This window comes from Salmo salar, chromosome 20, assembly GCF_965601325.2.
Source record: "Salmo salar chromosome 20, fSalSal1, whole genome shotgun sequence".
NCBI lineage: Eukaryota > Metazoa > Chordata > Actinopteri > Salmoniformes > Salmonidae > Salmo > Salmo salar.
In genome coordinates, this window is record NC_138310.1 from 70,548,182 (window position 1) to 70,575,863 (window position 27,682).

At 44.5% G+C, this 27,682-nt stretch overlaps 1 protein-coding gene across 5 annotated transcripts in view; it reads right to left on the reverse strand.

Annotated features, from left to right (window-relative positions):
* Positions 1 to 27,682, reverse strand: part of LOC106581250 (kinase suppressor of Ras 1) — a 62,488-nt gene that overhangs the window by 3,464 nt on the left and 31,342 nt on the right. For 2 of the 5 annotated variants that reach the window (XM_045703883.2, XM_082966709.1), the window contains 14 exons: positions 14,604 to 14,751; positions 14,084 to 14,492; positions 13,722 to 13,858; positions 13,410 to 13,479; positions 11,219 to 11,302; positions 9,616 to 9,677; positions 9,399 to 9,496; positions 9,072 to 9,252; positions 7,515 to 7,572; positions 7,276 to 7,333; positions 3,305 to 3,559; positions 616 to 812; positions 310 to 406; positions 69 to 208 (listed from right to left, as the gene is read on the reverse strand). In XM_045703883.2, coding sequence (XP_045559839.2) covers positions 69 to 208; positions 310 to 406; positions 616 to 812; positions 3,305 to 3,559; positions 7,276 to 7,333; positions 7,515 to 7,572; positions 9,072 to 9,252; positions 9,399 to 9,496; positions 9,616 to 9,677; positions 11,219 to 11,302; positions 13,410 to 13,479; positions 13,722 to 13,858; positions 14,084 to 14,492; positions 14,604 to 14,751 — 1,994 coding nt within the window. Of the gene's footprint in view, positions 1 to 68; positions 209 to 309; positions 407 to 615; positions 813 to 3,304; positions 3,560 to 7,275; positions 7,334 to 7,514; positions 7,573 to 8,063; positions 9,253 to 9,398; positions 9,497 to 9,615; positions 9,678 to 11,218; positions 11,303 to 13,409; positions 13,480 to 13,721; positions 13,859 to 14,083; positions 14,493 to 14,603; positions 14,815 to 19,186; positions 19,314 to 27,682 lie in introns of those variants that run through there. The other 3 variants (XM_082966710.1, XM_082966708.1, XR_014381913.1) reach the window with 3 other exon arrangements.

Here is a 27,682-nt window from a genome sequence, read left to right on the forward strand (position 1 = left end):
GGACTCAAAAGGTATAGAAGTATGCTTCTCAGAGTGTTCAACTTTTTACAAAGAGTTTTTTTGCTTACCTCTTGTGGTACTCTTGTACCACTCCGGACATTCCAAAAAAACCAAAGTCTGTGATTACCACTTTGTTTGTGTCATAGAACACATTCTTGGACTTCAGGTCCTTGTGAACAATTCCTTTAGCATGAAGGTAGCCCATACCCTGAGGAAGAGGTCAGAGTTTAGTCACTTTCAGTGAAAGGAAGAGTGGGCTGCTTACAATGTACTTACAATTAAAGAGAAGTTATAACAGTAATACCACACCTTAACAATTTCCTGAGCAATCTGCCTTGTCTTGTTGATGTCTAGTGTGTTCTTGGCATCTCTTACAACAGAGAATAGTGTCCGACCTTTGCAGAAACTGAGAGAAAACAAGAGGAAATGTCAGGGGGGAAAGGGAGTGAAAACTGGGTCATCTCGTTTCTCAAAACAAAGCCTTTCCTGGTTTCCTCATTTGTTAAACCAAAACACATTTTAATACTTCTCATAGATTGATTCAAGGGTTCCAGCTTTTCCCTGCTCAATTCCCTTACCATCCCCACCTCCCTTTCCCCCTTCCCTCCCCCTAACCTGGTGATGATGGCGAGGTGTGGCGGGGCCATGCAGGCTCCCATGAAGAGGACCACGTTCTCATGGCGGGTCTGCCTGTAGTTCATCACCTCCTTCTTAAACAGCTTCAGGTGGTCCTGGTTATTACCATCTATCTCTAGCAGCCGGATGGCCACCTCTCCATGCCAGCGCCCCTTATGCACCTTCCCCCAACGGCCCTGGAATAGGGAGGTACAGTATGGGCACTTGTGTTATTAGCTACCCTGAAGCCTATTTTTTTATCTTACTTTTCAAGGAACTCGAATTGAATCCATTGGCCTTTTTTTTTAAAAAGGAGACATGCTGTCACGTCCTGACCCTTGTAAGATGTCATTTTCTATAGTAAAGTAGGTCAGGGCATGACAGGGGGTGTTTTGGGTGGTTTTCTATGTTTTCTATTTCTATGTTTAAGTTCTAGTTTTTCTATTTCTATGTTGTTGTTTTTTGGGTTGATCTCCAATTGGAGGCAGCTGGTCCTCGTTGCCTCTAATTGGAGATCATATTTAAGTTGGGTTTTTTTCTATTGTGTTTGTGGGTAGTTGTTTTCCGTTTTGTTAGTATACCTGACGGAACTGTTGGCTGTTGTTTTGTTGTTTTTGTTTAAGAGTTTTCATTAAAGTAAAGTATGAGCACTCCACACGCTGCGCCTTGGTCCCCTTATACGACCCGTGTTACACATGCAGATACCAATTCACTTGAATATGAGCCCTACTACCCAGTGGTGTAAAAATACTTTAAAGTACTACTTAAGTTGTTTTTTGGGGATATCTGTACTTTACTACTTATATTTTTGACAACATTTACTTCACTACATTCCTAATGACAATAATGTACTTTTTACTCCTTACATTTTCCCTGACTCCCAAAAGTACTAGTTACATTTTGAATGCTTAGCAGGACAGGAAATTGTCTAATTCACAGACTTATCAAGAGAACATCCCTACTGCCTCTGATTTGGCAGACTCACTAAACACAAATGCTTCGTTTGTAAATGATGTCTGAGTGTTGAAGTGTGCTCCTTGCTATCTGTAAATTTAAAAAAACAAGAAAATCGTGCTGTCTGGTTTGCTTAATATAAGGAATTTTTAATTATTTATACTTGTACTTTTGGTACTTAAGTATATTTTAGCTATTACATTTACTTTTGATACTTAAGTACATTTTAAACCAAATACTTTTAGACTTTTACAAGACTTTTTACTGGGTGACTTTCACTTTTACTTGAGTAATTTTCTTTTAAGGTATCTTTACTTTTACTCAAGTATGACAATTGGGTACTTTTTCCACCACTGCTACTACCCCACCTCTGTGTAGATACACTCGATGCCTGCCTGCAATATAAAGCAAGCCATGGCCACGTCACTCACTGTCTGTAGGAGCGAACCATTTTCGTCAACGAGGTGGTGTACCTAATAAACTGACCACTGAGTGTACAGTACCAGTCAAAAGTTTGGACACACCTACTCATTCCAGGGTTTTTCTTTTTACTATTTTCTACATTGTATAATAAAATGTGACGACATCAAAACTAAATAATAACACATTCAGAATCATGTAGTAGCCAAAAAAGTGTTAAAACAAATCAAAATATATTTTAGATTCTTCAAAGTAGCCACCCTTTGCCTTGATGACAGCTTTGCACACTCTTGGCATTCTCTCAACCAGCTTAACCTGGAATGCTTTTCCGACAGTCTTGAAGGAGTTCCCACATATGCTGAGCACTTGTTGGCTGCTTTTCCTTCACTCTGCGGTCCAACTCATCCCAAACCATCTCAATTCGGTTAAGGTCGGGTGATTGTGGAGGCCAGGTCATCTGATGCGGCACTCCATCTCTCTCCTTCTTGGTCAAATAGCCCTTACACAGCCTGGAGGTGTGTTGGGTCATTGTCCTGTTGAAAAACAAATGATAGTCCCACTAAGCCCAAACCAGATGGGATGGCATATTGCTTGTAGCCATGCTGGTTAAGTGTGCCTTGAATTCTAAATAAATCAGACAGTGTCACCAGCAAAGCACCACCAGACCATTACACCTCCTCCTTGCTTCACAGTGGGAACTACACATGCGGAGATCATCCATTCACCTACACTGCGTCTCACAAAGACACGGTGGTTGGAACCAAAAATATCACATTTGGACTCCAGACCAAAGGACAGATTTCCACCGGTCCAATGTCCATTGCTCGTGTTTCTTGACCCAAGCAAGTCGCTTCTTATTATTGGTGTCCTTTAGTAGTGGTTCCTTTGCACAATTCGACCATGAAGGCCTGATTCACACAGTCTCCTCTGAACAGTCTGTGAAGCATTTATTTGGGCTGCAATTTCTGAGTCTGGTAACTCTAATCAACTTATTCTCTGCAGCAGAGGTAACTCTGGGTCTTCCTTTCCTGTGGTGGTCCTCATGAGAGCCAGTTTCATCATAGCGCTTGATGGTTTTTGCAACTGCACTTGAAGAAACATTGAAAGTTCTTAATTTTCCAAATTTACTGACCTTCAACACTTTTTTGGTTACTTCATGATTCCATATGTGTTATTTCATAGTTTTGATGTCGTCACTATTATTCTACAGCGTAGAAAATAGTAAAATTAAAGAAAAACCCTTGAATGAGTAAGTGTGTCTAAACTTTTGACTGGTACTGTATATTTAACACTTTGTTAAGCTGTAGCCATTCACCTTGCCAATGAGCTCCCCCAGCTCCAGCTGCTCGTAGGGGATGTCCCACTCCTGCAGGTACACGCTGGTCTGACTGGCCTTACGGGAGATGGGTCCCCTCCATCGGCCCCCGGCCATCCTGCCCCGGTAGCTGGGCAGGTCCTCTAACTCATCCCCATCACACTCTCCGTTTGTGTGGCCCTTCTCTCTGCTCTCCCTGCTACCATTTCCCTCATCCTCCTCTCCTAGGTATTCCTCCTCTTCTGCCTCCTCTTCCTGAATACACAGAGACAAAGCATGCACAAATTGTGTCATGTCAATCCAAACAAAACATACATTTAGGCCGGTATTCCATGTAATTGCAAATTTCTGGAAATCAGTTTCAGAAGTCTATTCGATTTTTTTTGCCGGTTTATCTGCACACAACAGCACAAGTAGAGAGATCGGAATAAAAACTGAAACCCAAACAGAGTAAGTTCTCTATATGGTAAAATGGTCCCGTCCGTATCATTGCACCACATAATTAACTAGACTAGAGAACTGTCACTTGATCAGGTTATGCTGCTGGGTGGTTTCCCAATCTCAAAAAATTGAACTGTTTTCTCTTTCACTTTTTCAAAAAGTACCGAACAATGCAACCGATTTCCTGAGTTCTTCAAGGCTAAAATCAACACCATTCAAAAGAACATTGTATTCTCCAACCTCAACCCCACTCTGGCTCCTAACCCACCACCCATATCTGACCCCCCTCTAAGTGATTTAGCTCTAGTCTCACCTGCTGCTGTGGTAGAAATCATCTAATAAAATGAAGACTACCAGTGGCCCCCACGACCCTATTGTAACATCACTGTTCAAAACATACTCAGCTGCTCTCAAATTGTTCAGCAATTCTCTCCATACTGGGCAGGTGCCGTCACTGTTCAACATCGCTGTCATCACCCCCTTGCTCAAGAAACCATCCCTTGACCAAGACCTCCTCTCAAACTACAGGCCTATTTCCAACCTCACATTTTTATCTAAAGCCATGGAGAACATACTGGCAACTTAGCTTCAGTCACACCTCAGTGCTAACCAGCTTTATGAAGCTCTCCAGTCTGGCTTTAGGCTCATGCACAGTACTGAGATAGCCCTGGTGAAGGTTGTAAATGACCTGCTCATTGCTGCAGATACAGGATCCCCCACCATCTTGATTCTTCTGGACCTCAGTGCTGCTTTTGACACAGTAGATCAAACCATTCTAGTGCAGCCCCTCAGACAGCACACTACCATCTTTGGGACTGCCCTAAACTGGTTTAACTCCTCCTTTCTAACCGCAAGCAGTACGTCACCCTCAGTGAGGCAAGATCAGAGGAGTCCATCATAGCCTGCAATGGTAGGTGTTAGGACCTATCCTCTTCCTGCTCTACATGCCCCCACTTGGCCAGCTCTTCAGACAGCACAGTGTCCATTTCCACTACAACACAGACGACACACAGGTGTGCATTAAAACAACGCCTTATACAACATCTGCTCTGTCAACATTGTCCATCTGTCTGGAAGAAGGCAATTCTTGGATGCAGAACAACTTCCTCCAACTCAACAGCAACAAGGCAGAGGCAATGCTGACAGACATCCTCCAGCAGATCATTGTTGCAGCATCTGCCCTGCAGCATCTGACCTGCAGCATCCGCCCTGCAGCAACTGCCCTGCCATACTTGGCCACATCATCCCCCTCGCCTCAGTCATCAATAATTTGGGTGTGAAATTCAACAATGCTCTCTCCTTCAATACCCACATTAGTCACGTCTGTAAAACGTAATTCTTTCACCTGAAGAACATCTCCCGCCTAAGACCCTCTCTCACCAAATCTGACGCAGAATAGCTAATGCATGCATTCATTTTCTCCAGAATTGATTATGGGGACACAATACTTGGGGGACTGCCTGCAAATTCAATTAATAACCTACAGCTCATCCAAAAGAGTGCTGCAAGGATTCTGACACAAACAAAAAATTCTGCCCACATCATCCACATCTTTGCTGATCTCCATTGGCTACCAGTTCCTCAAATAATTTATTTGAACATTCTCCTCCTTGTCTAAAAAACCCTAAATGGCATCTGACCCACCTACCTGTCAGACCTACTCTCCCCCATGAACCTAAACGCCCCTTACGTTCAAGCCACGCTAAACTCCTCCATGCCCCCAGGACCAGGCTCCACACAATGGGGGACTGTGCCTTTTCCTCCCAAGCACCATGCCTGTGGAACTCCCTCCCTGATAACCTCAGGGCTGTTCAGACTGTTGTGGCCATAAGATTCATCAGCTGGCCTACCCTTCTCCTAGACTTTGATTGTTGCTTTCATGATATGGTTAGATATACAGAGCGTTCAGAAAGTATTCAGACCCCTTGACTTGTCCACATTTTGTTACATTACAGCCTTATTCTAAAATTGATAAAATTAATTTGTTTTCCTCATCAATCTACACACAATACCCCATAATGACAAAGCGAAAACTGTTTTTTAGACATTTTTGAAAACGTATTAATGATAAAAACAGATACATTTACATAAGTATTCAGACCCTTTACTCAGTACTTTGTTGAAACACCTTTGGCAGTGATTACAGCTTCGAGTCTTTTTGGGTATGACGTTATAAGCTTGGCACACCTGTGTTTGGGGAGTTTCTCCCAATCTTCTCTGCAGATCCTCTCAAGCTCTGTCAGGTTGGACGGGGAGCATTGCTGGGCCACTCAAGGACATTCAAAGACATGTCCCGTAGCCACTCCTTCGTTGTCTTGACTGTGTGCTTAGGGTCGTTGTCCTGTTGGAAGGTAAACCTTCTTCCCAGTCTGAGGTCCTGAGCGCTCTGGAGCAGGTTTTCATCAAAGATCTCTCTATACTTTGCTCCATTCATCTTTCCCTCGATCCTGACTAGTCTCCCAGTCCCTGCCGCTGAAAAACATCCCCACTGCATGATGCTGCCAACACCATGCTCCACCGTAGGGATGGTGCCAGGTTTCCTCCAGACGTGACGTTTGGCATTTAGGCCAAAAAGTTCAATCTTGGTGTCATCAGACCAGAGAATCTTGTTTCTCATGGTCTGAGAGTCCTTTATAAGCCTTTTGGCAAACTCCAACTCATGTGCCTTTTACTGAGGAGTGGCTTCCGTATAGCCACTCTACCATAAAGGCCTGATTCGTGGAGTGCTGCAGAGATGGTTGTCCTTCTGGAAGGTTCTCCCATCTCCATAGAGGAACTTTGGAGCTCTGTCAGAGTGACCATCGAGTTCTTGGTCGCCTCCCTGACCAAGGCCCTTCTCCCTCAATTGCTCAGTTTGTCCGGGCAGTCAGCTCTAAGAAGAGTCTTGGTGGTTCCAAACTTCTTCCATTTAAGAATGATGGAGGCCACTGTGTTCTTGGGGACCTTCAATGCTGCAAAAATATTTTGGTACACTTCCCTAGATCTGTGCGTCGATACAATCCTGTCATGGAGCTTCTCGGACAATCTACGGCATGCACTGTCAACTGTTGGATCTTATATTGATAGATGGACTCCAATCAAGTTGTAGAAATATCTCAAGGATGGTCAATGGAAACAGGATGCACCTGAGCAACATTTTGAGTCTCATATCAAAAGGTCTGAATACTTATGTAAATAAGGTATTTCTGTTTTTTAGATTTAATAAATTTGCTAAAATTTCAAACAAACTGTTTACACTTTGTCATTATGGGGTTTTGTGTGTAGATTGATGAGGATTAAAAAAATTGTTTTTAATCCATTTTAGAATAAGGCTGTAATTTAACAAAATGTGGAAAAAGTCAAGGGGTCTGAATACTTTCTGAATGCACTGTACATATTTGTTTTCTTTTTAAACTATTTTTCTATTTTCTATTTAATTTTATGCACTTTGAGATTATTGTTGTATAATGAAAAGTGCTTTACAAATGTAATTTATTAATATTATTATTATTATTATTATATTTCTGCCCCTAGGGATTTTGGGTACTCACCGATCCTCCTTCCTGTCCCTGAGATGGAGGTTCTAATTGGGCCAGCTGCTGTGTATCTCTGTGGGGACAAGCATCACCATAAACAGGGGTTTCTAACTTTAACCTAACCCTGTCTAGTAGAAAATATGGTAAATATGGTGGACTTACAGTAGACAATGTGGGTTAAAAACCACAGCATTTTAAATGGTCTTGACTCGGACTCTACAGTGACTTTGTCATTAAATGCTGTTGCCTCTTACCCAGTGCCATGGTGGCCTTCAGAGTTTAGTTCAACAGGATACGGTGAAGAGGAAACGTCTGTGTGTGGAACAATGAGGTTGTTCAGCAAAGGAACACAAATATCTGATTCATAGTACAACTATTATGTGACTAAGCCAATCTATCTTCACTGCACTTCAGAGCATATATTCTCTAAATTGTGATGGCTGCCTCTAACTCTGTCAAACCATGCACAGCGCCAAGCAGCACAGCCAGTCAGTTCACCTCTTTGTCTACCAGAGGGCAGGCATGCACTATAAAAGCCAAAGCTATCAGCATTGTAATATTATGGCTCTGCTAAAAGCTTGTAATAAACTACAGTGGCAGACGACAACATGCCATTGCAGCAGTGCCCAAGGTGACACAAATCCCCCATGACCCCTCCCACAACATAGCATGAGTCATAGTATGCCACTGCAGCAAAGCAAAATGGGGAGAGAGGGAACATGATAAGGGGATGGTACTGTACTAGTTGGGCAGAACTACAGGACACACAGGGAGGGAGCGGTGTTAACTCAGTGTTAACTCACCAGGGAAGATAAACTGTTGTCTAGGTTGTAAATAACAGCCAGCTAAAGGACAAGAGGAGAAACAACCACCAGAGGAAAATAGACAGGAGAGAGCGATATGATTGGGTTAGATAAGCCACAAGCAGTTAAGGAGATGTTATAATAGGATATGATTAGTGGTAAAATAGCAAATGAAGTGTAATTAGGAATTGGAATATGATTAGAGATGTGCTATTACTGGCTTAGGGTAGATTTGGAGTTAAGTGTTGTGATTGAGGTGAACACAGTAGGAATCTAGAGTCTTTGGGGTGGATGCCTGTGAGAGATACTGGAGAAGTGTTGCTTTGGAGTGAAATGCTAGTGGAACAGGGTAGGAATCTAGAGAGTGCTTGGGCCTGTAAAGAGCACTTGGGCCTGTAAAGAGCACTTGGGCCTGTAAAGAGCGCTTGGGCCTGTAAAGAGCGCTAGGGCCTGTAAAGAGCGCTTGGGCCTGTAAAGAGCGCTTGGGCCTGTAAAGAGCGCTTGGGCCTGTAAAGAGCGCTTGGGCCTGTAAAGAGCGCTTGGGCCTGTAAAGAGCGCTTGGGCCTGTGAAGAGCGCTTGGGCCTGTAAAGAGCGCTTGGGCCTGTAAAGAGCGCTTGGGCCTGTAAAGAGCGCTTGGGCCTGTAAAGAGCGCTTGGGCCTGTAAAGAGCGCTTGGGCCTGTAAAGAGCGCTTGGGCCTGTGAAGAGCGCTTGGGCCTGTAAAGAGCGCTTGGGCCTGTGAAGAGCGCTTGGGCCTGTGAAGAGCGCTTGGGCCTGTGAAGAGCGCTTGGGCCTGTAAAGAGCGCTTGGGCCTGTAAAGAGCGCTTGGGCCTGTAAAGAGCGCTTGGGCCTGTGAAGAGCGCTTGGGCCTGTAAAGAGCGCTTGGGCCTGTGAAGAGCGCTTGGGCCTGTGAAGGGCGCTTGGGCCTGTGAAGAGCGCTTGGGCCTGTGAAGAGCGCTTGGGCCTGTGAAGAGCGCTTGGGCCTGTAAAGGCCTGTCATTGTGAGGACCTGGGAAGTGGAATCGGCTGTCTCGGGTCCCCAGGGGTCCGGGCGAGGGATTGGGGGGCGGTGTGGCGGTGACGCTGGGGGGGTTGCTCTGCTGGAAGGGGGTGGGCGAGGAGGGTGTAGAGGAAGTGGTGGAGGAGGGGTTACTGCTGGAATCCATCTGGCTCAGCATGGAAGGGTAGTCCTGAAAGAGGGTTTTCAACAGAAAGGTTTCATAAAATAACGTTCAGGACAAATTAGAGGTTCCATGTATGGTGATATTAATATTAATACACATTAATACACATACACACGTATGCTAAAACACTTTTCCAGCTTTTTGGTTAGCACCTTAGGTAAAGTGCCAAACTGGATTGGTAACTCTGCCGTACGGTCAATTTGATTATTGATATCGGATGGTACAGATTCTGCTCGGCGGATTTGCGGGACTGAAAAATAAGAGAACAATGATTCAGTACTAAATTGACATTCTTGGGATGTATCGGGAAAAAGATAATTACATTGTGCATTTTTTGTCGTTTGTATGCAGGAATGGACCAGGGCTTACGTGGAAGAAAAGATATCCTGCAGGGAAGGGCTTCTTTGGTACATTTGTTATGGCACTTTAACCTGGAAGCAGAGGAGACAGTGGAGGAGCAGAGTGACTTGTGAACAAATGAAAGCGGAAATCTACAGTGCATTCAGAGAGTATTCAGACCCCTTGACTTTTTCCACATTTTGTTACGCTACAGTATTATTCTAAAATGGATTAAATTGTGTCTCCCCCCCCCCCCCCCCCCCCCCCCCCCCCCCAATCTACACAAACTAGCCCATAATGACAGAGCAAAAACAGGTTTTTAGAAAAATGGAAATAACACATTTACATAATTATTCAGACCCTTTACTCAGTACTTTGTTGAAACACCTTTGGCAGTGATTACAGCTTCGAGTCTTTTTGGGTATGACGTTACAAGCTTGGCACACCTGTGTTTGGGGAGTTTCTCCCATTCTTCTCAGCAGATCCTCTCAAGCTCTGTCAGGTTGGACGGGGAGCTTTGCTGTACAGATATTTTCAGGTCTCTCCAGAGATGTTCGATAGGGTTCATGTCCGATCTCTGGCTGGGCCACTCAAGGACATTCAAAGACTTGTCCCGTAGCCACTCCTTCGTTGTCTTGGCTGTGTGCTTAGGGTCGTTGTCCTGTTGGAAGGTGAACATTCACTCCAGTCTGAGGTCCTGAGCGCTCTGGAGCAGGTTTCATCAAGGTTCTCTCTGTACTTTGCTCCATTCATCTTCTGGGAGACAAGTCAGGATCACCTCGATCCTGACTTGTCTCCCAGTCCCTGCCGCTGAAAAACATCCCCACTGCATGATGCTGCCACCACCATGCTCCACCGTAGGGATGGCGCCAGGTTTCCTCCAGACGTGACGCTTGGCATTCAGGCCAAAGACTTCAATCTTGTTTTCATCACACCAGAGAATCTTGTTTCTCATGGTCTGAGAGTCCTTTAGGTGCCTTTTGGCAAACTCCAAGTGGGCTGTGATGTGCCTTTTACTGAGGAGTGGCTTACGCCTGGCCACAATACCATAAAGGCCTGATTGGTGGAGTGCTGCAGAGATGGTTGTCCTTCAGGAAGGGTTCTTAAATTTAAGAATGATGGAGGCCACTGTGTTCTTGGGGACCTTTAATGCTGCAGAAATGTTTTGGCACCCTTCCCCAGATCTGTGCCTCGACACAATCCTGTCTCAGAGCTCTGCGGACAATTCCTTCAACCTCATGGCATGGTTTTTGTTCTGGCATGCACTGTCAACTGTGGGACCTTATATAGACAGGTGTGTGCCTTTCAAAATCACGTCCAATCAATTGAATTTACCACAGGTGGACTCCAATCAAGTTGTAGAAACATTTCAAGGATGATCAATGGAAACAGGATGCACCTGAGCTCAATTTTGAGTCTCATAGCAAAGGGTCTGAATACTTATTTTTTTTAATTTGAAAACATTTCTAAAAAACGGTTTTCGCTTTGTCATTATGGGGTATTGTGTGTAGATTGATGAGGAAAACATTTAATTTAATCAATTTTAGAATAAGGCTGTAACGTAACAAAATGTGGAAATAGTCATCGGGTCTGAATACTTTCTGAATGCACCGTATAGAAGGCTTCTTCTTACTTGCAGTGTTTGCACTTAACACCAAACATCATGTTCTTATGACACACTTGGCATGTCTGTGAGAGCCAGGATTTGGTTGAAAACCTTAGAAGGAGAGAGAGAAGCAAAATATTAATATATTTCACTTATATCACAACTTCTAATGTTGGAGTTGCCTACTGAGTAGTGGACAAACTGTTCCAGAGAAGTTTATGTGTTGGAATTCTGCCAGATCCCAAATGGTTTTCATTGGAATCTGTTATCTCTTTTCTCCAAACTTTTACGCAAGATCAAAATGAATAAATACACACTTTTCAGTCAGATAAACACTGGTCTGGCTGAGTGTCTGCATAACTCAAATTCTCAGATTCTTGAGGCGCCATTCTCACCAGACCAATGCAAGAAATGTTTGGGGTCTGTGCCAAGCTAGTAAGCTGAGCTAAAAACAAGGAATGTATTTTCTTCACAAATCCCATCATATACAGTTGAAGTCGGAAGTTTACATACACTTAGGTTGGAGTCATTAAAACTTGTTTTTCAACCTCTCCAAAAATGTATTGTTAGCAAACTATAGTTTTGGCAAGTCGGTTAGGACATCTCCTGTGTGCATGACACAAGTCATTTTTCCAACAATTGTTTACAGACAGATTATTTCACTTATAATTCACTGTATCACAATTCCAGTGGGTCAGAAGTTTACATACACTAAGTTGACTGTGCCTTTAAACAGCTAGGAAAATTCCAGAAAATGATGTCATGGCTTTAGAAGCTTCTGATAAGCTAATTGACATCATTTGAGTCAATTGGAGGTGTACCTGTGGATGTATTTCAAGGCCTACCTTCAAACTCAGTGCCTCTTTAATTGACATCATGGGAAAATCAAAAGAAATCAGCCAAGACCTCAGAAAAACAATTGTAGACCTCCACAAGTTTGGTTCATACTTGGGAGCAATTTCCAAATGCCTTAAGGTACCACGTTCATCTGTACAAACAATAGCACGCAAGTATAAACACCATGGGACCACGCAGCCATCATACCGCTCAGGATGGAGACACGTTCTGTCTCCTAGAGATGAATGTACTTTGGTGCAAAAAGAGCAAATCAATCCCAGAACAACAGCAAATGACCTTGTGAAGATGCTGGAGGAAACAGGTACACAAGTATCTATATCCACAGTAAAACAAGTCCTATATCGAAATAACCTGAAAGGCCGCTCGGCAAAGAAGAAGCCACTGCTCCAAAACCGCCATAAAAAAGCTAGACTACGGTTTGCAACTGCGCATGGGGACAAAGATCGTACTTTTTGGAGAATTGTCCTCTGGTCTGATGAAACACAAATAGAACTGTTTGGCCATAATGACCATCGTTATGATTGGAGGAAAAAGGGGGAGGCTTGCAAGCCAAAGAACACCATCCCAACCTTGAAGCACAGGGGTGGCAGCATCATGTTGTGGGGGTGCTTTGCTGCAGGAGGGACTGGTGCACTTCACAAAATAGATGGCATCATGAGGCAGGAAAATTATGTGGATATATTGAAGCAACATCTCAAGACATCAGTCAGGAAGTTAAAGCTTGGTCGCAAATGGGTCTTCCAAATGGACAATGACCCCAAGAATATTTCCAAAGTTGTGGCAAAATGGCTTAAGGACAACAGAGTCAAGGTATTGGAGTGGCCATCACAAAGCCCTGACCTCAATCCTATAGCTCTGTCAGGAGGAATAGAACATTTGTGGGCAGAACTGAAAAAGCGTGTGCGAGCAAGGAGGCCTACAAACCTGACTCAGTTACACCAGCTCTGTCAGGAGGAATGGGCCATAATTCACACAACTTATTGTGGGAAGCGTGTGGAAGGCTACTCGAAACATTTGACCCAAGTTAAACAATTTAAAGGCAATGCTACCAAATACTAATTGAGTGTATGTAAACTTCTGACCCACTGGGAACGTGATGAAAGAAATAAAAGCTGAAATCAAACCTTCTCTCTACTATCATTCTGACATTTCACATTCTTAAAATAAAGTGGTGATCCTAACTGACCGAAGACAGGGATTGTTTACTTGGATTAAATGTCAGTAATTGTGAAAAACTGAGTTTAAATGTATTTGGCTAATGTGTATGTAAACTTCCGACTTCAACTGTACTCCACTAAGACCCAGAGGGCCTCTAAGGCTTAAACAATAGATACGTAAGTATGGTGATGATGTGTCCTACCTGTGTGTTACAGAGAGGCCGATATCTCTCCTCATTATCTGTGGAGACACCCGGTGCAATGCCAGGTTATCTGGAAGGAAATGAGGGAGTGTTAGAGGAACTAGACAGAAAGGGGAACAGAAGACAGGAGATAGCAAGAGGGAGGCGGGGGAAGAGAGAGAGAGAGAAAAAAGAGTGGGAGAAAGAAAGACAGGAGAAAAGTGATGGAGTTCTAATCGAGTATGAGGGAAAGGGACAGAAAGGGAGGAAAAGAGAAAGAGGGAAATGCAGAAAGGCAGAGTTCCCAGGTTCCACTGGGGCAGCAGGACTCACGGTCGAGCAGCGTGGGGGTGCCTGGGAGGGTGTAGGGGGTGGTGGCCGGACCAGGGGTGCGGGCGGAGTCTTCACACCCGTTCCCACTGCTACTGTTGATGTGCACGTTTAGGAGCAGCTTGTTCTTCTTCCCCCCCCTGCAGAGAGAGGGCTAGCTGTGTGGGTCACTCAGAGAACAGACACATCATTCACACAGAAAACAACTCATTCCATAGGTTTTGACTCAAACACCCACACTTGCAATGAAAATGGCCACTCATAGTCAACAGAGAAAACACAAAATAGCTAGCTCAATCAACAAAGGAAAACAGCAAAATGGCTGCCTTAATTAATGTCAGAAGACAGAATAGAGAAACACCCACTGGTTGTTGGGCACTGGCTCTTCTATGCGATTGGCCAGCTGTGACTCGTGGCTCTTGCTGCGTGTGAGGGTGATGTTGAAGGGGAGTTGCAGCAGCATTCGGGAGGGGGGTGGGGGCGCGCGTGGGGGGTGCTTGGTGCGTCTCTGGGAGGGAGGGAAATTGGAGAGGAGCAGCGGCGAGGAGGGGAAAGTGTCCGTCATGTCACCTGTGTAGACTTGATGCCCCTTATCGTCCTCACAGGGTACAACAGTCACAGAGACAGAACGGGCGTGGGTGTGGGGACTGAGGATGGGGCCACGGGGTAGTGTGGCGGGGGTGGAGGGGCGACTGTCCGGAGGAGATAATGTGTTACTGTCACGGCGGGGCGACTCTGATATCAAGGTTCCTGTGTCTTCCCTGATGTCCCCACCTAAAGCAGAGGTCAGAGGTTAGAGTTACAAATAGTACTAAACTACAGAGCACACAGCATCAATAAGCACTGTTATTAATGACAGAAAAATACCATAACGGTGTGACTGACCTGTCTCAGTGGCACTCTTCAGGCAGGAGAGGGCAACGGTGAGTCGAGAGCACTCCTCTGGGTTGGAGCCCAGCCGTCTCATGGTGTCCTGCACCTGACAACTGGACATCTGCAGCAAAGCATCCAGGGACAGCTTCACTGGTACAGCCTGGACAGAGAGAGAGAGAGAGAGATGGCGAGAGGATGAGAATGAGAAAGGACGGAAGGAGACCTGAAACACATGGGTAAAAGACTTAGGCAGGGAGGTATGTGTATCAGAGATGAAGTAAAAATAAAGGGGTGAGAGAGAGAGTGAGAGAGACATGGTCAATGTGTGTGTGTGGTTGTCCCAGACAAGTTGCTATGACATTCTACACACTATCAACCCAACCTTCAGACAGGACTGCGTCAACCCTGTGTCACCCCTGTCACCCCCGTCAACCCTGTGTCACTTCAAGGCAGGCAGGAAGTGGGGGACATTGTGTAAGATGTGACATTTGGTCACTCTAGAGGTTACTTGGTGGCTATTTCAAGTCCAATGAAAAACACTATCCTTAAAGGGATAGCTACACTGAACAAAAATAAAAACGCAACATGTAAAGTGTTGATCCCATGTTCCATGAGCTGAAATAAAAGATCCCAGAAGTGTTCCATACGCACAAAAAGCTTATTTCTCAAAAATGTTGTGCACAAATTTGTTTACATCCCTGTTAGTGAGCATTTCTCATTTGCCAAGATAATCTAGCCACCTGACAGCTGTGGCATATCAAGAAGCTGAGCAGCATGATCTTTGCACAGGTGCACAATGGGGAAAATTAAAGGCCACTCTAAAATGTTCAGTTTTGTCACACAACACAATGCTACAGATATCTCAAGTTTTGAGGGAGCTTGCAATTGGCATGCTGACTGCAGGAATGTCCACCAGAGCTGTTGCCAGATAATTTCATGTTAATTTCTCTACCATAAGCCACCTCCAACATTGTTTTAGAAAATGTGGCAGTCATGTAAAATCCATAGATTAAGGAATTTATTTCAATTGACTGATTTCCTCATATGAACTGTAACTCAGTAAAATATTTGAAATTGCATTTTGTGTTTATATTTTTGTTCAGTAAAGTTCACTCAGAGGTTTCTGAGATGAGGTACCCCAGTGCTGGACTGGTGAATTCCAGAATCTACTGGCAAGCCATGAAAAGAAGGCTTATACCAACCCATATACTACCAACATCCCCTATTGTTTCACTGGAATGAATTCTCACACCTCTGGTCTCCCCGGCGACAGTCCTCAGCCCAGTGGACCGTACTAACCAGAGTGGCGGGGGAGGGAGGTTTCTGGGATGGAGGCTTAATCGCCTGGCAACCATGTGCTTCCTGCATTGCATGGTAAATGGAGGAAACGGACAAAAGGCAGCATGAAGTGGTGTTTGGCTCAGTGAGGGAGGCAGGAGACTGAGGAGTAGGATATTATCTAGGTCTATTAGTTAGTCACGATCTGCACATCCACTAAGTATATGTTTCTACAGTCATATCAATGCTGCTTGGGAAAGCTGGGGCTTGAGTCAACTTCAAAGGCCTTTGTCTAGTTTCTTACTGTGGCATGTTCATTTTACTGTAGTAACTCACAATACCATGGAAATAAAAAAGTGATTTATTTCCCTGCGTCACTGAAATGATGAGACCTGGAAATCAGAATTCTACTTCATAAAGCCTATTCCCAATAACCTAGCTGACCATAACGTTACTATGTCCACACAACAATGGACCTCAATACATTTGACATTCAGAGTCAGCAGCTTAGACAAGCACTGAGACTACACAGCTGTAGAATAGTAGGCCACCTTTCCAAGCCCTCACACTGACTCCCTCACCCCCTAAGAACCCCTGCCTTCACAGCAGGGCCCAGGAGGTTGGGCAACTGGTGACAACAGACACGCCGGGTTCTATTTTTAGCCTGTCGTTGTTGTTATTTTGGACCCCTTTGTTTTGCTTGACAGAAATAAACTAGCAGGATTGGTACAGGCTGTGTGTGGGACCTGGAGGAACCCACCCAACCACAAAGCCAGCCAGCCTTTTGCTATCATATTGACAGATAGTGCAGTGTAGGGGTGTGTGTGTGTGTGTGTGTGTGTGTGTGTGGTGTGTGTGTGTGTGTGTGTGTGTGTGTGTGTGTGTGTGTGTGTGTGTGGTGTGTGTGTGTGGGGGTGTGTGTGTGTGTGTGTGTGTGTGTGTATTTGGGTGTGTGTGCATGGGTGCTTGTGTGTGTGAATGCATGCACACGTGGCAGAAATAGGTCATCAATTCAACAGCTTGTGTCATTAGTGTTATAGAACTTAATCACTTGTATGTACAGATTAATAACAACAAGGTATTTGTGTAAGGGACATGGTTGGGACCAGAGGCTTAGATAAGTGCCCACTTATTCCAGTAGTAGTCGGATCAAAGGGAGGGTGGAGTGGGTGGCAGCGGGCCAGACCAGGGCTACTGTTCTTTATCAGTATCTGTATCTAGGCAGATGAGAGGAGAGTCCCAGGATACAGAGCCCCTGGCTGGAACCTCCCCATTAAAACCTGATAACTTCTTGCCTATTGCCTAAGGTATTACCTCTTCAATAAGCACTGAGGCACTTGATGTGTATTGAGGTGCAATGGTCTACCATGGAACTCAATCCCTCCATAGAATTATTTGTTTTTCCAGGGAGTCACTTTCTTATTATCAGCAGACAGACTTGTTACCCACAACAAAAGACCACACATAGCAGGTGTGTGTGTGAGAGAGAGAGACACACACTATGTGCTGTGGGTTATGATAGTGTGTGTGGGGCAGGCCAGAACTTCAAACTGAAAGCGTATGAAAAGGCTGACACATACCGTTGCCTGGGTGTCAGCCTTTCTGGGCATGCTATGACTGTCTGTGTTTGGTGTTGACGTAACCTAATAATGATAGAACAGATGACTGACTACACAGAACCAGAGAGAGAGAGAGAGAGAGGTCGACAAAAACAGCTCAACTAAACGGTTACCACAAACAGACACATGACCACACAGCCCATGATCACAAACACTATGACCACACACACCATGACCACACACACAAACCACTTATCTCATCCGTGTGCTACCTGCACCCATTAAACCTCTAAAAGTTTTAAGACTTTTACTACTATAGTCCATAGAAACGCATTCAATAACACATTCATAAATGGCAAAAAAAGACAGTCCAAAAACCAATCATAAGGAATAAGGATCTGATGTGTCTGTCATATATCGAGGAGGTATACAGTAAGAAAGCTAAGGAAATATAGTATATATATTTTTTCTACACATATTTAACCCCTTATTTTTGTTGGCACAAAACTACATCTATACTTCCATTCATTTGTATAGGTTACCTTCAGACGAGTCTGTGACACTTGTGGGGGTAGTAGAGCAAAATGGAGAACACCATCTTTCCATAGAGTGTAGGCCAAACCGTTCGACACTGCTGTAGCTCGACCACCTTCCGAGCTACAGCCGACATAGGCGGATGCGGAGAATTGAGACGCAGTCCATGCAACAAAAAAATGATATCTCTAGCTTAAACTGATGGATTTTGATGGGGATTTTTTTATTATGTTACTTAGATTAACGCACCGATGGGTCAATAGACTCTTAAGGATTTAATAACACCCAACACAAGCCCCCTTCTATAAATCATCAAAGAAACACAGTCACCCAGACACACAGAACATACACGTGAGCCAGGAGGTGAACACACTAATCAGCCTAGCTACTGGAAGCTACTGGAATACGTAGAAACTTATGTGGGTGTAGTGAGATACCCAATGGGCTGGGTGATTCTCTTCTCATCACTCATCTTGAAAAAACGTATACTAAAAACGTAGAAATCAATCAATCCGCCATTACAAACACAACGGAAAAATCTAATGATTTATTATTGAAATATTGAAATAGCATGGGAAACCGAGGAAAAACAAATTGATACAATTTAAGACCAAGTGGTAAACAGTAATGCAGGCACTAGGGATGGAGGTGTGAGCATGCGGGTCTGGGCAGATGAGATGTTGTCATTGTTTGTGTGTGTTTGTAAATTGTTGTTCGTATGTATAAGTTCGTATCTGGAGTGAAATTAAATACTAAACAAAGAAAAATAAACGTTGCAAGGAACACACACACACACACACACACACACACACACACACACACACACACACACACACACACACACACACACACACACACACACACACACACACACACACACACACACACACAAATACACACAGACGGGAGCATACTAAAACCTGTTAACGTCAACAAACTAAACAGAACAACGCCTCTTAAATCCTCAAATTAAAAGAGGCCAGACTCAACAACAGTAATCTTCTCTGTGCTACTAAATCCCATGTCTTGTGTACTAACACAGTATTATCAGCTAATAACTTATTTAGTCGACATAGAGCTACAGTCTATCAGCACTGCGGAAACAAGTCACTCTCTAGTAAGACACCTCTGGCTAATAGGAAACACCTGGTATAAAAAAGCCATGTTGCTATACAAAAGGCTTTCCTTCAGTTGATTGTTCTAAAGCTTTCCTATAGTACGTACCATGTGCTCCTTATGGACCCTGTTGTGTTGTAGTCTCTTCTCTAATGTCCCAGTGATATCCCTAGTGCTCCAAACCACTGTCAAAAACACTGTGAGATCTCAACTCCTCTCCTGAGCGCAGTCTCACACTCGCTGTTTTTTTCTCTCTCACTCACTCCCTCAGTCCCTCCCTCCCTTCCCTACCCCATTCTCTGTCTCTCTCTTTTCTTTCCAAGCAGGCTCTGCCAGATAGCCAGCCTGTCTGTCTTCCTGCTTCTGGCATGCCAAAGCGGTGCATCAGGCATCGGGCCTAACAGAACATCTCCATGCTGGGCATAATAGGGAAGCCCTACAGAGTAGCCCACACAACAGCAAGCCGCCAAACACAGTGGCCCTAGTAACCCCACAAAGCAGCCGTAGTAGGATGGGAGACTGCTAGAAACAGTATTAGAGAATCTCAACAGATAAGCTGTCTGTGCAGAACACAGCCAGTGACCTCAAGTCTAACAGCCATAGAGACTACTTGATGGGGTTGATTCATATATCTCTCTCAGTCTCGGATGGCTCAGGAAGTCCTTCCTCCAGACAGGACCATGAAGACAAGGAGAGAACCATAACTAATCAGTGCTTTGCCCCCCAATCTCAGAAGACTGCCTCCACTTCCTATGAACACTAGTATTTATCCACAGGCCATCGTCCTGGACGCTCCAGATAAGACTAAGGCTGGACTTAAGACCAGACACTAGCATTTCTCCACAGGCCATCGTCCTGGACGCTCCAGATAAGACTAAGGCTGGCCTTAAGACCAGAGAACCGGGGATAGTGAGAAGGGAGTATGGAAGAGAGAGAGAGAGAGAGAGAAAGAGAGAGGGGGGGTAGGTAGGTAGGTAGGGGATATACAGTTGAAGTCGGAAGTTTACATACACCTTAGCCAAATACATTTAAACTCGGTTTTTCACAATTCCTGACATTTAATCAGAGTAAAAATTCCCTGTCTTAGGTCAGTTAGGATCACCACTTAATTTTAAGAATGTGAAATGTCAGAATAATAGTAGAGAGAATTATTTATTTCAGCTTTTATTTCTTTCATCACATTCCCAGTGGGTCAGAAGTTTACATTCACTCAATTAGTATTTGGTAGCATTGCCTTTAAATTGGTGTAACTGGTGTAACTGAGTCAGGTTTGTAGGCCTCCTTGCTTACACACGCTTTTTCTGTTCTGCCCACATATTTTCTATGGGATTGTCACGTCCTGACCATAGTAAGATGTGATTTTCTATGGTAGAGTAGGTCAGGGCGTGACGGGGGTGTTTTGTGTTTTTCTATGTTTTCTATTTCTATGTTTAAGTTCTAGTTTTTCAATTTCTAAGTTGTTGTTTTTTAGGTTGATCTCCAATTGGAGGCAGCTGGTCCTCGTTACCTCTGATTGGAGATCATATTTAAGTAGGGGTTTTTCTTCCTGGGTTTTGTGGGTGATTATCTTTTGAGTAGTGTTTGTTTCTCTCTGCGTCACGGTTTGTTGTTTTGTAAATTCAGTTATTTATGTTTTGCAAAGTTTCATGGATTTAATAAAATGTGGAACTACAACCACGCTGCACTTTGGTCCGATCCTTTAGACAACCGTGACAGGGATTGAGGTCAGGGCTTTGTGATGGCCACTCCAATACCTTGACTTTGTTGTCCTTAAGCCATTTTGCCACAACTTTGGAAGTATGCTTGTGGTAATTGTCCATTTGGAAGAGCCATTTGCGATCAAGCTTTAACTTTCTGACTGATGTCTTGAGATGATGCTTCAATATATCCACATCATTTTCCTGCCTCATCATGCCATCTATTTTGTGAAGTGCACCAGTCCCTCCTGCAGCAAAGCACTCCCACAACATGATGCTGCCACCCCCGTGCTTCACGGTTGGGATGGTGTTCTTCGGCTTGCAAGCCTCCCCCTTTTTCCTCCAAACATAACGATGGTCATTATGGCCAAACAGTTCTATTTTTGTTTCATCAGACCAGAGGACATTTCTCCAAAAAGTACGATCTTTGTCCCCATGTACATTTGCAAGCCGTAGTCTGGATTTTTATTGGCGGTTTTGTAGCAGTGGCTTCTTCCTTGCTGAGTGGCCTTTCAGGTTGTTGATATAGGACTCGTTTTACTGTGGATATAGATACTTGTGTACCTGTTTCCTCCAGCATCTTCACAAGGTCCTTTGCTGTTGTTCTGGGATTGATTTGCACTTTTCGCACCAAAATACGTTCATCTCTAGTAGACGTGTCTCCTTCCTGAGCGGTATGACGACTGCGTGGTACAATGGTGTTTATACTTGCGTGCTATTGTTTGTACAGATGAACGTGGTACCTTCAGGCGTTTGGAAATTGCTCCCAAGGCTGAACCAGACTTGTGGAGGTCTACAATTGTTTTTCTGAAGTATTGGCTGATTTCTTTTGATTTTCCCATGATGTCAAGCAAAGAGGCATTGAGTTTGAAGGTAGGCCTTGAAATACATCCACAGGTACACCTCCAATTGACTCAAATGATGTCAATTAGCCTATCAGAAGCTTCTAAAACCATGACATCATTCTCTGGAATTTTCCAAGCTCTGTAAAGACACAGTCAACGGAGTGTATGTAAACTTCTGACCCACTGAAATTGTGATACAGTGAATTATAAGTGAAATAATCTGTCTGTAAAAAACTGTTGAAGAAATTACTTGTGTCATGCACAAAGTAGATGTCCTAACCAACTTGCCAAAACTATAGTTGTTAACAAGATATTTGTGGAGTGGTTTAAAAATGAGTTTTATTGACTCCAACCTAAGTGTATGTAAACTTCCAACTTCAACTGTATCTTCCACAAGGGCACAGGAAACAGAAGTTTTGTTGAGGTCCTTTGTACTTTTTCTGCTCTGACCAACCTCTTTCCTCTCTTCCTTGGGAGACATACTTCTATGTGTTCCCTGTTACTGCAGCTGACCTGAGATTACACTAACTAACCCCTGGTTCTTCATACATGTGTTGATTCAGTCTGGTCCCATGCTGACACCAAATCATCCTTAACACATATTGACATCCCCCATTAGTTGAGGTTTACACAAGCAAGTCCCAAGTGTTTTAGGTAGCTATATACAAGTAAATGAGTAAATATCAGGAACAAATTGGAAAAAATATGATATTAGTTGATTGGAACAAAAAGTGGAGCTATGCTAACTAAACACAACTCTTTCCCCCTGGTTATCACTGCCTCTTCATACATTTTCCTAAACTGTCTAGTCATGCAAATGTGGAAAAGAGGCACGCCTGATCTGGGCTCTGCCCTGAGGGCCATTCCTCACCTCTTCCTGTGTAAACAGTGGCAGCGCTGAGCCGGGGACAAAGCCTCCCTCTCTCTCAAATCTCCCAAGGTTTACAATGGCTGAGGGCTGGGAGAAGAGCGCTCATTATCTGAGATCTTTTATAGCCTAGCCTGAGATCTGTTTGTGCTGTCTTCCTAACTCCTATGGTCATTGTCACCACCAGGACTTGGCAAAACAAGTTTCAAATTTGAATGTCACATTCACAAGTATAGTGAAATGCTTTTCTTAAAAACTCAAAACCCAACAATGCAATAATCAACAAAAATGTATCACTAGGAAAAAACATGAGAAATAAGAATAAGCTATATGAAATACACAATAAAGTAAGTAAGTAAGCATACTATATACAGGAAATATTTAGAAAGTCAGTTCCAATACTATATTTACATGTGCAGGGATACTAAATACATAGAGGGGTAAGGTGACTAGGCAACAGGATATAAGATAAACAGAGTAGCAGCAGCTTGCATGTGAGTGGGTGTGCAGGTGTGTAGAGTCAATATATTTTATTGTTTTATTTATTTCACCTTTATTTAACCAGGTAGGCCAGTTGAGAACAACTTCTCATTCACAACTGCGACCTGACCAAGATAAAGCAAAGCAATGCGACAAAAACAACAACAGAGAGTTACACATAAACAAACATGACGGGTGAAATATACCTGCTGGAGCGCATGCTAGGGGAGGGTGTTGCTATGGTGACCAATGAGCTGAGATAAGGCGAGGCTTGACCTAGCAAAGACTTATAGATGACCTGGAGCCAGTGGGTTTGGCGACGAATATGTAGCGAGGGACAGTCAACGAGAGCATACAGGTCGCAGTGGTGGGTAGTATATGGGGCTTTGGTGAACGGATGGCACTGTGATAGACTACATCCAGTTTGCTGAGCAGAGTGTTGGAGGCTATTTTGTAAATGACATCGCCGAAGTCAACGATCGGTAGAATGGTCAGTTTTACGAGGGTATGTTTGGCAGCATGAGTGAAGGAGGCTTTGTTGCGAAATAGGAAGCCGATTCTAGATTTAATTTTGGATTGGAGATGCTTAATGTGAGTCTGGAATGAGAGTTTACAGTCTAACCAGAAACCTAAGTATTTGTAGTTGTCCACATATTCTAAGTCAGAACTGTCCAGAGTAGCGATGCTAGTCGGGCAGGCGGGAGGGTGCAGGCAGAAATCGGTTGAAGAGCATGCATTTAGTTTTACTAGCATTTAAAAGCAGTTGGAGGCCACGGAAGGAGGGTTGTATGGCATTGAAGCTTGTTTGGAGGTTTGTTAACACAGTGTCCAAAGAAGGGCCAGATGTATACAGAATGGTGTCGTCTGAGTAAAGGTGGATCAAAGAATCTCCAGCAACAGGAGCGACATCATTGATATATTCAGAGAAAAAAGTCGGCCTGAGAATTGAACCCTGTGGCACCCCCATAGAGACTGCCAGAGGTTCCGGACAACAGGCCCTCCAATTTGACACACTGAACTCTATCTGAGAAGTAGTTGGTGAACCAGGCGAGGCAGTCATTTGAGAAGCCAAGGCTATTGAGTCTGCCGATAAGAATGTGCTGATTGAGTCAAAAGCCTTAGCCAAGTCAATGAAGATGGCTGCCCAGTACTGTCTTTTATTGATGGCGGTTATGATATCTTTTAGGACCTTGAGCGTGGCTGAGGTGCACCCACGACCAGCTCGGAAACCAGATTGCATAGTGGAGAAGGTATGTTGGGATTCTAAATGGTCGGTGATCTGTTTGTTAAATTGGCTTTCAAAGATTTTAGAAAGGCACGGCAGGATGGATATAGGTCTATAACAGTTTGGGTCTAGAGTGTCTCGGCAGCTATCCAATCTTCGGAGATCTCAGACGATACAAAAGAGAGGTTGAATAGGCTAGTAATAGGGTTTGCAACAATTTCGGCAGATCATTTTAGATAGAGAGGGTCCAGATTGTCTCGCCCAGCTGATTTGTAGGGATCCAGATTCTGCAGCTCTTTCAGAACATCAGCTGTCTGGATTTGGGTGAAGGAGATGCGGGGGGGGGGGGGGGGGCTTGGGCAAGTTGCTGCAGGAGGTGCAGAGCTGTTGGCCGGGGTAGGGTTAGCCAGGTGGAAAGCATGGCCAGCCGTACAAAAATGCTTATTGAAATTATCGATTGTCCTAGACTTATCGGGGGTGACAGTGTTTCCTATCCTCAGTGCAATATACAGCTGGGAGGAGGTGCTCTTATTCTCCATGGACTTTACAGTGTCCCAAAACGTTTTGGAATTAGTGCTACAGGATGCAAATTTCTGTTTGAAAAAGCTAGCCTTAGCTTTCCTAACTGACTGAGTATATTGGTTCCTGACTTCCCTGAAAAGTTGCATATCGCGGGGGCTCTTCGATGCTAAAGCAGAACGCCACAGGATGTTTTTGTGCTGGTCAAGGGCAGTCAAGTCTGGGGTGAACCAAGGGCTATATCTGTTCTTAGTTCTACATTTTTTGAATGGGGCATGCTTATTTAAGATGGTGAGGAAAGTACTTTTAAAGAACAAGCAGGCATCCTCTACTGACGGGATGAGGTCTATATCCTTCCAGGATACCTGGGCCAGGTCGATTAGAAAGGCCTGTTCGCTGAAGTGTTTTAGATGAGCGTTTGACAGTGATGAGGGGTGGTCGTTTGACCGCGGACCCATTACGCACGCAGTCAATGAGGCAGTGATCGCTGAGATACTGGTTGAAGACATCAGAGGTTTATTTAGAGGGGAAGTTGGTCAGGATGATATCTAAGAGGGTGCCCATGGATACGGATTTAGGGTTGTACCTGGTAGGTTCCTTGATCATTTGTGTGAGATTAAGGGCTCTAGCTTAGATTGTAGGACGGCCGGGGTGATAAGCATGTCCCAGTTTAGGTCATCTAACAGTACGAACTCTGAAGATAGATGGGGGGGGCAATCAATTCACATATGGTGTCCAGGGCACAGCTGAGGGGTGAAGGGGCTCTATAACAAGCGGCAACGTTGAGAGACTTGTTTCTGGAAAGGTGGATTTTTAAAAGCAGAAGCTCGAATTGTTTGGGCACAGACCTGGATAGTATGGCAGAACTGCAGGCTATCTCTGCAGTAGATTGCAACTCCACCCCCTTGGGCAGTTCTGTCTTGTCGGAAAATGTTATACTTAGGGATGGAAATTCCAAGATTTATGGTGGCCTTCCTAAGCCAGGATTCAGACACGGCTAGCACATCAGGGTTGGCAGAGTGTGCTAAAGCAGTGAATAAAATAAACTTAGGGAGGAGGCTTCTAATGTTAACATGCATGATAGTATAAATGTATGTGCAGCATAAATGTATGTGCATATTATGTGTGAGTGACAAAATGATGGAGTGAGTGTTTGTGTGTGTGTGTAGGGCCCTGTGAGTGTGCAGTGAGACAGTGCAAATATTGAACGAATAGGTCTACCCGTGTGGCTCAGTTGGTAGAGTATGGTGCTTGCAATGCCAGGGCTGTGGGTTTGATTCCCATGGGAGACCAGTACAAAAGAAATTGTATGAAAATGTATGCACTTGTAAGTTGCTCTGAATAAGAATGTCTGCTAAATGACTAAAATGTAATAAATATACAAGGTAAACTCAGTCTGTGTATTTATTTATCAGTTGTATTGCTTAAGGATAGAAGCTGTTCAAGAGCCTGTTGGTGTCAGACTTGATGCACTGGTACCTCTTGCCGTGTGGTAGCAGAGAAAATAGTCTATGGTTTGGGAGGGTGGGGTCTTTGACGATTTTCAGGGCCTTCTTTTCACAAAGCCTGATATAGAGGTCCTGGATGGCAGGGAGCTCGGCCCCATGATATGCTGGGCTGTCCGCACAACCCTCTGTAGCGCTATGCGATCGAGGGTGGTGCTATTGCCATACCTAGCAGTGATGCAACCTGCTTCAATGGTACAACTGTAGAACCTTTTCAGGATCTGTGGGAAAATGGCAAACTTTTTCAACCTCCTGAGGGTGAAGAGGCACTGTTACGCCTTCTTCACGACTGTGCATGTGTGTTTGGACCATTTTAAGTCTTGAGGGATTTGGCACCGAGGAAGCTGTCTACCTGCTCCACTGCCACCACGACAATGTGGATGGGGGCGTGCTCCCCCCTTCCTTTAGTCCACGATCAGCTTCTTGGTCTTGCTGACCACACTGCCAGGTCACTTACCTCCTCCCTATAGGCTGACTCACCGTCGCCGGTGATTAGGCCTACCACCGTCGCGTCATCAGCCAACTTGATAATGGTGTTGGTGTCGAGTGTGGCCACAAAGTCGTGGGTGAACAGGGAGTACAGCAGGGGACTAAGCACCCCACCCCCCACCCGTGGGCCCCTGTGTTAAGGGTCAGCGTGGTGAAGGTGATGTTGCCTATCCTCACCACCTGGGGTCGGCCCGTCAGGAAGTCCAGGATCCAGTTGCAGGGGGAGGTGTTCAGATCCAGAGTCCTAAGCTTGGTGACAAGCTTGGAGGGGATAATGGTGTTGAATGCTGAGCTGTAGTCAATGAACAGCATTCTCACATAGGTATTTTTCTTATCTAGGTGGGTGAGGGCAGTGTGGATAGCAATGGCTCTGTTGTGGCGGTATGCAAATTGGAGTGGGTCTAGGGTGGCTGAGATGGTGGAGTTAATGTGTACTATAACCAGCCTCTCGAAGCACTTCATTATTACAGAAGTGAGTGCTACAGGGCGGTAATCATTGTAGCATGAAGCCTTAGAATTCTTAGGAACAAGGATGATTGTGGTCATCTTAAAACATGTGGGGATTACAAACTGGGACAGGGAGAGGTTGAGAATTACTGGGAATATGCCTGCCAGCTGTTCTGCACATGCTCTGAGAACGCGCCCTGGAATACCGTCAGGGCCTGCGGCCTTGTTGGTGTTGACCTGATTAAAGACCCTTCTCACGTCGGCCTCAGAGTGCGAGATCACCCAAAACAGATATGGGACCAGGCTAGCTCTTTTAGCACATCGGATCCCAAATGTACCCAACAGACTGTCAGCCGACTGGTGTCACTTTTAGTGTGATGAGGCATGGGTGAATACATTCCTGCACTGTGAGTCATATAACGAATGGAGAGGAGCCCTGGCTAAATGAATGGCCGTTGTTGCCAGGACACTTTCATAGGGAGGGAAAGACTTTAGGGAGTGAATTGACAATCGCGTTTTAGGAGCTGTG